At 36.4% G+C, this 10,325-nt stretch overlaps 1 protein-coding gene across 1 annotated transcript in view; it reads left to right on the plus strand.

Moving 5' to 3' along the window:
• ppih (peptidylprolyl isomerase H (cyclophilin H)) overlaps window positions 1-8,975 on the plus strand; it is a 32,734-nt gene extending 23,759 nt beyond the window's left edge. The window contains exons 5-9 of the mRNA XM_051903527.1: window positions 11-53; window positions 6,414-6,506; window positions 7,262-7,349; window positions 7,437-7,477; window positions 8,457-8,975. Coding sequence (XP_051759487.1) covers window positions 11-53; window positions 6,414-6,506; window positions 7,262-7,349; window positions 7,437-7,477; window positions 8,457-8,525 — 334 coding nt within the window. The 3' untranslated portion in view covers window positions 8,526-8,975. The remainder of the gene's footprint in view (window positions 1-10; window positions 54-6,413; window positions 6,507-7,261; window positions 7,350-7,436; window positions 7,478-8,456) is intronic.
• Window positions 8,976-10,325: the final 1,350 nt, after the last annotated feature.

The following is a 10,325-nucleotide window of genomic DNA, read 5'->3' on the forward strand; positions in this document are numbered from 1 at the left end:
CTTTTGGTAGGGTGATAAAGGACTTCATGATTCAGGGTGGTGATTTTGTCAATGTAAGTTTTGCTTTGTGATCCAGACAATGGAGTTGAATTTATCTTCCAGGTGTTTGGCTAATGACGTTTCAGAAGTTTTTTCTATTGTGCAAACAATGTGCTCTGTTTTTGTACTGACTGCCATGCATAACATCCATCTTATCAAATAAGGATGTGCTCTTATAATTGGGTATATAAGGTAAACAAGGATGTGCCCTTATATTTGCAGTGATCTTTTGTATTTGTTTGATATTAATTTGCCCTTAATACACAGGCAAACTAATCTGACATTATGTCTGTATAGATGAATGAAGTGCTGATGGATAACCTTAAAGGATTAGTTCACTTTAAAATGAAAATTACCCCAAGCTTTACTCACCCTCAAGCCATCCTAGGTGTATGTCTTTCTTCTTTCTGATGAACACAATCGGAGTTATATTAATAAATATCCTGACGCATCCAAGCTTTATAATGGCATTGAACGGGACCAACGAGTATAAAGCTGAACAAAGTACATCCATCCAAAGCAAAACATACTCCACACGGCTCCAGGGAGTTAATAAAGTCCTTCTGAAGCAAAGCAATGCATTTGTGTAAGAAAAATATCCATATTTAACAAGTCATAAATTAAAATATCCAGCTTCTGTCAGACCGCTTTCCATATTCAACCTCATTAAGAAAGTGTAACGCCTCTCGCAGTTCAAAACGCTTATGCTATGTCCTATGCCTTCTGTATTCAACTTAAGAAAAAAGCGTACAGTTACGCTCTTTTCATAAGTTGAATACGGAAGGCGGTCTGGCGGAAGCTGGATATTTTACTTTATAATTTGCTAAATATGGATATTTTTCTTACAAAAATCCTTCGCTTCAGAAGGCCTTTATTAACCCCCTGGAGCCGTGTGGAGTACTTTTATGATGGATGGATGCACTTGCTTCAGCTTCATAGTCATTCGCTGCCATTATAAAGCTTGGATGCGTCATAATATTTATATTATATAACTCCGATTGTGTTCATCAAAAAGAAGAAAGTCATATACACCTAGGATGGCTTGAGGGTGAGTAAAGCTTGGGCTAATTTTCATTTTAAAGTGAACTAATCCTTTAAGGAATATTCCAGGGTTTTACATCCCTGGCAAGGCAAAGACTAATTCTTTTTACATTTTCACTTTATTTCTTAAATAAACAATACCAATTTTATAGACTTTAGGCCAACAACAAACAGAAATAACTAGCTTTCAAAACTAAATTACCTGTAGCTTAAACATTTTCGAGTGGTGCTAGCAACACCAAAGTCATGGGTTCAATTCCCAGGAATGCATGTACTGATAGAATGTATAGGTTAAGTCTGTAATCTGCCAAATGCTGAAATGTAATGTAAATGTATATATAATTTCTATAAAGAAAAATACAACGCACTCCCTATCTAACCCTAAAACAAGAATAAGCATTATATACATAGACTATAGTTTCCCAAGAAGATTAATATTTACAGTATTTCCACAAGATGCTTTATAATACACTTAGCACAGACAGGTGTATAGTAGACCAGTGGATCTGCCAAAAGTGCACATTTTGCATTCCTCCCTTATCCACCTTTTTTCTACACCCCATGACGCTTTGCGTGAATTATGAGAGTAACTTCTGTTAAACTGTAAACAATCAGTGAAAGGTTCGCTCTGTAATGTAATAAGCATTTTCAAATGCTGGGTACAATGAGATGACATTATTCTACTCCCCCTTCAAACATTGAACATTGAAAGGTTATTTTAAAGTGTAAAAGCATTAACAAATTACTACCATAGACCTCTGAATTACTCCTGATTATTTCTGCAGCAATATTACGGACGTGTTATATCACTGTAGTAATATATGTCTGTATTATGTAACCTGTTGCCTTAATCAGAAATGTTCATTAACTGGAACATTGAGTGATAATAATTCAAAGTGATCTCCATCATTATGACAGACAATAAATAATGTATTTCCCTGCTTTAGAAACCAGTAAACAATGCTAATAGGGATGAGAAGTGAAAAAGGGAGACAATTATATTTTAAAGCATCCGTGTAAATAAAAAAATTCCTGGAAAGAGATGTGAAGATTTGGGGAGAAAAATTAGAGATTCTGATTAGTGCATTCCAGTGAATTATTAATGGGATATATCGTAAATTAAATTGGGAGAGCAGACCACAAATGCTTAGTATGCAAAGAGCTCTTGCCATAGATATTCTTGTCATGCCACGTCACATTAAAATACCAAGCATTATGTTATTCTTTTTAAGCCTGAACATGAGAAGTGCCTCCCATAATCTAGAACGCAGTAGGCTTGGTAGGAAAAAGGTGGATATGACAAACCTGTTTGTGGTCTATTAATGAGCTGACAAGTTGAATCAGGTGTGTTTGATTAGGGATGCAAAGAAAATTTGCAGTGCTGGCGGGACTCAGAATCAGAGTTGAGGAACTACTGTAGTAGACCAATCACAAGCCCAGTACCGCTCCGCACACTAAAGCCCTGGGTATACTTAGTTTTTTTTTTTTTTTTTTTTTTTACACATATGCTAGTGTATGCCAAGCGTGCCGCAGAAGTCCTGAAAAGTGAAGCCAAAGCGCTTTGATCACCCCCAGGTGGTTGGTCCCAGTATAGGTCATAAACCCCGCCCTCTCCGTGTAATGTAATGGGATGTGAGACAAAATACAATTTAAATTACACTTCAAATAATTTTTTCCCAAAGATGGTTTGTCATTTTATGTAGTTTTTATCATGCTGATGTAAGTTCAAGTGTTTGTTTTTTAAAATAAGTTTGGTTTTAGTTAGATATAAAAACGAGGGTGTGACATCATGATTGATAGCTGTGATTGACAGCTTCTCGGAGTGAAGTAGTCACTGAGGCACCAACGGACTGGATTTTTGGGACGAGTTTGGAGCTTTAACTTCAACTTCTACATTTCCATAACTGTTTATTTCACACCGATATGAGATGTTCCACAGTAAACTGTACTAAACTATTCTGTGGGCGGGGCCTTGATACTGCGTGACTCCACTTCATGCTCACTACTGCGCCGAATCAGGTCCCGAGTTCACTACTGCGCAGACTCAGGTCTCAAATCAACACAAGATGTCAGCGCCATATTGGGACATGCGGCTTCACTTTTCTACAATGGAAGAGAATGGAGGTGCATTGTCCATATTTTTTACAGTCTATGGTGTACGCACACAGTCAAACGCACAGCCTTGCAAAGCATGCTTCATTTGACTTGTACGCGTACACCGGCATTCGATGCATATGCAGTTTTGAGCAATCTCTCGCCACAAGTTACAACTCATGTAAACATCTTTGAATTCTTTCATGCTAGAGTTGTACAAATGAGGGTACTTTCTAACCTCTTCGCACAATCTCTCGTCTATGTAGGCCTCCATTGTCACTGTAGCTTGCACGCGTTCCGGTCTGTTCTGTTTATGCAGTTTTTCTTTGACTACCTTGTGAATCGACACCCCCAAGGCACGGTTGCCACCTCATGGATAAACTAATTACTGCAAAAACAATTAATGCGCATGTGCAACCTGCGCATACAAAGTATGTGCGGTTACAAAAATTTGGCGGTGCGCGTGCGCTGACCCTCGCGTACGAGTAAAAAGTGAAGTTGGGCTTAACACACAACAAGATACACAGCAGCACACAAAGGAAACACCAAAACATGCAGATGGCTCCTTGCCTCCTCCCAGAGGTCTTGAAGTTGCCTTTATACTCCAGCTGCCTTGCCTTACTAGTCAGCAGTAAAGATGAATTAACTTCGGGTCCATTCCTGAGAAAGGGGGGAGATAGGACGAGGAAGGGAAAAAAACAAACAGCAGCAACCACAATGCAGTAAAAAGTTCCATAAATGTTCAGCTCAAATGACAGAATTTGTGGCATATTATTAATTATTACTCTGTCAAATTAATTTCCATACTTTCTTCAATGATCTACTGACATCATAATGCAAATTTTCTGTTGTTAAATATTTTAGTGAATTGTAAATATGTGCAATCTTTACTCATTTTTATAAAGTAACAAACATAATTACCTTTATATTGTTAGTAATAATTCTAGATGAACACTTGCTGGACTTTAAGCAAGGTTAGGTTTACTTGATTAACCATATTTTTTTTTTTAGGAAAAAAAAAGGATCAAATATGATACATCAGGTTTTTGAGGAAAGTTTTTGTTCATCTCTCAATCATCATTGCATTTCATTTTATGTTTTCCCCTACAATAAAAAAACTACAGAACTTTGATCAAAAACTAAGCATTTAAATATCATCTTACCAAGACATTATAGAGTAATAACTGATATTTATATGCATTTTTTTTTGTATATAGTCTGCCAAACTGTTTTAAAGATCTTATTAATTTACATGACTGTTATCAGAAATTAATCTTACTTTTCAGCCTTATACAGGTGCTGGTCATGTAATTAGAATATCATCAAAAAGTTGATTTATTTCACTAATTCCATTCAAAAAGTGAAACTTGTATATTATATTCATTCATTACACACAGACTGATATATTTCAAATGTTTATTTCTTTTAATTTTGATGATTATAACTGACAACTAAGGAAAATCCCAAATTCAGTATCTTAGAAAATTAGAATATTACTTAAGACCAATACAAAGAAAGGATTTTTAGAAATCTTGGCCAACTGAAAAGTATGAACATGAAAAGTATGAGCATGTACAGCACTCAATACTTAGTTGGGGCTCCTTTTGCCTGAATTACTGCAGCAATGCGACGTGGCATGGAGTCGATCAGTCTGTGGCACTGCTCAGGTGTTATAAGAGCCCAGGTTGCTCTGATAGTGGCCTTCAGCTTTTCTGCATTGTTGGGTCTGGCATATCGCATCTTCCTCTTCACAATACCCTATAGATTTTCTATGGGGTTAAGGTCAGGCGAGTTTGCTGGCCAATTAAGAACAGGGATGCCATGGTCCTTAAACCACGTACTGGTAGCTTTGGCACTGTGTGCAGGTGCCAAGTCCTGTTGGAAAATGAAATCTGCATCTCCATAAAGTTGGTCAGCAGCAGGAAGCATGAAGTGCTCTAAAACTTCCTGGTATACGGCTGTGTTGACCTTGGACCTCAGAAAACACAGTGGACCAACACCAGCAGATGACATGGCACCCCAAACCATCACTGACTGTGGAAACTTTACACTGGACCTCAAGCAACTTGGATTGTGTGCCTCTCCTCTCTTTCTCGAGACTCTAGGACCCTGATTTCCAAAGGAAATGCAAAATTTACTTTCATCAGAGAACATAACTTTGGACCACTCAGCAGCAGTCCAGTCCTTTTTGTCTTTAGCCCAGGCGAGACGCTTCTGACGCTGTCTGTTGTTCAAGAGTGGCTTGACACAAGGAATGCGACAGCTGAAACCCATGTCTTGGGTTTTGTTTCACAATCCTCTCCAGGGTGCGGTTATACCTATTGCTTGTACACTTTTTTTTTCTACCACATCTTTTCCTTCCCATTCGCCTCTCTATTAATGTGCTTGGACACAGAGCTCTGTGAACAGCCAGCCTCTTTTGCAATGACCTTTTGTGTCTTGCCCTCCTTGTGCAAGGTGTCAATGGTCGTCTTTTGGACAACTGTCAAGTCAGCAGTCTTCCCCATGATTGTGTAGCCTACAGAACTAGACTGAGAGACCATTTAAAGGCCTTTGCAGGTGTTTTGAGTTAATTAGCTGATTAGAGTGTGGCACCAGGTGTCTTCAATATTGAACCTTTTCACAATATTCTAATTTTCTGAGATACTGAATTTGGGATTTTCCTTAGTTGTCAGTTATAATCATCAAAATTAAAAGAAATGAACATTCCAAATATATCAGTCTTTGTGTAATTAGTGAATATAATATATAAGTTTCACTTTTTGAATGGAATTAGTGAAATAAATCAACTTTTTGATGATATTCTAATTATGTAACCAGCACCTGTAAATATCAGCAGCTGCACTAAATTGCATATTTTTGCTCAATTTGAGCCTTTGAATAAATGTTTTTTTTTTCCTCCTTGATAAGCTCCATATTCTCCTATATCATACTATATGAGTCATAAAAGCCTGATGTATCAAATATGATAATAAACAAAAACACATATGCAATGTCTTTGACTGTTTTAATAAAGTGGTGATGTAAAAAAAAAAAAAAAAAAAAAAGCCTACAGATAGTACAGCTCATTGCCTCTCTTGTCTGTTTATCTGCCTCTAGTGGTCATAGGGCCCTATTGCAGACACACGACACAACAGCTCCTCCCAGCTATCTCTTGACATGCAGTTCTTTAGAGTTTATTAAGCGATTCAGATTTTCTGAGTGTGAATGGTTTTAAACGCTATATTCTTGCCCATCAGGGTGATGGCACTGGCATCTGCAGTATCTACAGGGGACCATTTGCAGATGAGAATTTCAGAATGAAACACTCTGGCCCAGGACTCCTGTCACTGGTAAAGCTTCTCTACACACTGGCACTGTATAGAAACTCCGGCTGTACCTTTACAGTATGCTTTATGACAGCATATCAGCAGTGTTAGATTAACAGTGCTTAAATTCTGTTTAAGTTGACTCTCGGTCACAGTGTACTGTTATAACGTCAAAGTCGCCCAAAGCTTATACTGTGCATCTTGTGAGGAATATTTCTGATTTCCCTTTTCACTCCAAAACAGGAAAGAAGAAACCTATTTGAAGAATGATTTTTCATATTACAAAACAAACAAAAAAAAACCTTTAAGGGTTATTATATATTTTTTCGGTTACACTTTATTTTAAGGTGTCCTTGTTATGGTGTAATTATATATTTACGTACTGAGTAATATTAATTAACAACATGTACTTATTATAGGGTTAGGGTTTGGAATAGGGTTTTGTTTAATGTTATTGAATGTAATTATGCATAATTTACTTTTTTTACAACGGTAAGTACATGTAACATACGTAACAAGGGCACTGCAAAATAAAGTGTTAACTTTTTTTTCTTTTTTTAGTTTTGGGTTAAATGTGACCTGGACATGTTCTTGACAGACTTCATCCAGTGCAGCTTTTAAAATTGTATTAGACAGAAATGCTTCAAACAGAATACTATACAGACAGATTGAATATAAAGCCAATTTAAGGTTTAATGTAACTTTAGGATAAACACATTCCATCTTCCCTTCTCTGCTGTTTAACGGGACGTTAATGTTTTTTTTTTTTTTCCCGACAGGCCAACAGTGGACCAGGAACAAATGGCTGTCAGTTTTTTATTACCTGCACAAAGTGTGACTGGTTGGATGGGAAGCATGTGGTATTTGGTAAGTCAGAAAAATCATGTATTGATTCTGTACTGAGAGAACTCAATCACTGGTTACATCATTAACTGTTTGGGGTTTTCCTTACAGGAAAAGTGGTGGATGGTTTGCTTGTCATGAGAAAAATTGAGGTGAGACAAATTTTTGTTCATTTCAAAATGTTTTCAAGCTTCATAATTCTTTCGAAGGAATTTATTATTGATCCTATTGATGATTTATCAATTAAATAGTGTGGCGAGTTGGAAATCTGTTGTTTAATGTATATGAAGTAATAGGATATTTGTCAACACTTACCTTAGAGTTTGAGAGAATTCCTTATCGTCATTTATGAGACGTTATACTTAAAAGGTTTCTTTGAGAGTTCAACCAAGAAAATATTCAAGGAATTATTCTTGAAAATATTAATTTAAAAGCATCCTGCTGACTCTTAAAATAAAATAATAATTAAAAACACTACCTCTGTTTTTTAAATTTCTTAATCTCTCCCTGTTCTAGCTTGTACAATTCTGGGCTGCGTTTCCCAAAAACATTGCGAGCCCAAGTTGATCGTGAAGACCATTGCCACAAATGTTTTCTACGATCAACTTAGCTCACAATGCTTTTGGGAAACGCAGCCTGGACGATGTTTGATACTAGCACTTCTCGTGTTACTGCATTCTTAAAGGGATAGTTCACCCAAAAATGAAAATTCTGTCATCATTTATTTACCCTCAAGTTGTTCCAAACCTGTATAAATTTCTTCTGCTGAACACAAAAGAAGATATTTTGAAGAATATACATAACCAAACAGTTGATGGGCCCCACTGACTTAAAAAATACTATGGAAGTCAATGGGCCCATCAACTGTTTGGTTACCGACATTCTTCAAAATATCTTCCTTTGTGTTCAGCAGAAGAAAGAAACTTATACAGGTTTAGAACAGGTTTTTGAACTATCCCTTTAAGATGAGTCACTTGTATTACTCATTCTTAAATTGCTTCGGATAATAGCGTCTGCCAATATTACATATTTAAATGTAAAAAAAAAAAAAAAAAAAGTCAGATACATAGACCTGACACCTGAGTGCTTTTTGTGACATTAATCTTATTTCTTTACAAATCTCCCATACAGAATGTACCAACAGGACCCAACAACAAGCCCAAGCTGCCCATTGTCATTGCCCAGTGTGGAGAAATGTGATATGTGATATATTTTGTACTGTTACACATCAGCAAAGACACATGACCTTTGCTTCAAAGTAAATAGACAAGCCATTTTGGATGACTTCTCTACTATTCATCATTTCCATTGCAAATCACATCATTTTGAAACTTTTGTAGTAATTTTGTGGGATTAACTGATTATTTGCGAAAAATTCTTGGTTGAACAAGGTTGTAGTTTTATTTTGTACAATGTTAATTACAGCAGAATCAAATCTTAGAGCTTGTCACTTTTTCAAAGCCAATTTCATGATCAGCTCATCTGTCTTGTCCATAAAAGACAAACTTGAAATTCAAGATAGAAACCTGTATCTTTGTACATTCTGAATGACAAGGCTTTTTATTTTTGATCAGCCTTTTGAAATGTCCTTGTTAGCCCTTTTTGAGGGTTTTCTTAACCTTAAATAAATTGACCCATGTTTTTTTTAAAGCTTGGAACATCCTTTTTCATTTCAAATTCAGAGAGAATTGAAATCGAGACATTTCCTGAATCATCAAGGGCTTTTGAGGTTTATGATACTAAACCAACACCTTAAAGGGCATGCCACTCAATGCAAATTTCTTATGAGCGTATTCCCTTTGTCTTTTTATTGCTACTTACCCTAACCCACATCCTAACCCAGAAACCCCTTCCCCCATCTCTTGGACCATGTCCCACGCACACAAAAGGGCTCTTTCAGCTGAAGTGCAGGAAGAGTTTGGGCTCGGTGGGAGGCTTCTGGGGTCAATGTTAAAGACCGTCTTTGTGTGGGACAACACGGCCGGGCCATTAACAATAAAATCACACTTCAACCAGGTCTCCTCAACAGTGCCAAAAACATATTTACATGACAAAAGGGAAGGGGGTAGTTTGGGTCTGTCTCACAACTAGCCAGGGTCTGTCTCATCTATGGTCGTTGAGTACTCCCTTTATAATGTTGTGGGAGAAGTCAATGATGGGATTTATCTCAAAAACACATCATCCTTATGTTGAAACCATGGATTCATTCAGATTCAAAATCTCTTACTGATGAATAAAACTATCCATACCTGCTTTATTTTTGTTCCTTGTTGGTTTGGTGTCTGTTAAATATTTTGAACTTGAGAGATGACTGCTGGAGAGATTACTGGTTATGACAGTATAAAATGAAGACATTTAGGTGTAAATGGGATTTTAATGATATACAGCTTTCTATTTACGTATATACACCAATTCCCTAAACCCAATTTCCCAATTTCAATTTAGAGTACATTATTGGCATGATTGTGTATATGATGATATTGCTGAAGCATTATACATACACCAAACAAATAATGGAAAGAAAATAAATATGCAATATATCAACAAATAACAATAAAATAGTATTGCAATAGTGCTAAGTGGTTAATAAAATAAGATACAAGTAAAATATGATAAATGTATGTATATGTATGACAAATATATAGCTTATTTTATGTACATTTATCAACTTTGTACTTAATTCAGAAGAGCTTTGTTGGCATGACTAGGGAAAAATAGCTAAAATGTACATTATTGTTCATGGTCTGGTCAGTATTTTCCTTATGTTTGGGTTATTATTCATATATGTATCTGCCAGAATGTCGGAAAGGTTAAATGGGGACTTAAATTCTGGGCCGTGGTTATTTTATATCTAACCAATCATGACCAGACTTCATGTTATTTCCATATGATTGACAGTAAATGCATCCAATGCGCGTCAGTAAAATAATTGACGTTGCCAAATCACAAGTTGACCGACCAATTGAATTGAGGAATGGGTGGAGAGATGTGACAGAATAT

The sequence above is a fragment of the Ctenopharyngodon idella genome, chromosome 8 (assembly GCF_019924925.1).
Source record: "Ctenopharyngodon idella isolate HZGC_01 chromosome 8, HZGC01, whole genome shotgun sequence".
Lineage (NCBI taxonomy): Eukaryota > Metazoa > Chordata > Actinopteri > Cypriniformes > Xenocyprididae > Ctenopharyngodon > Ctenopharyngodon idella.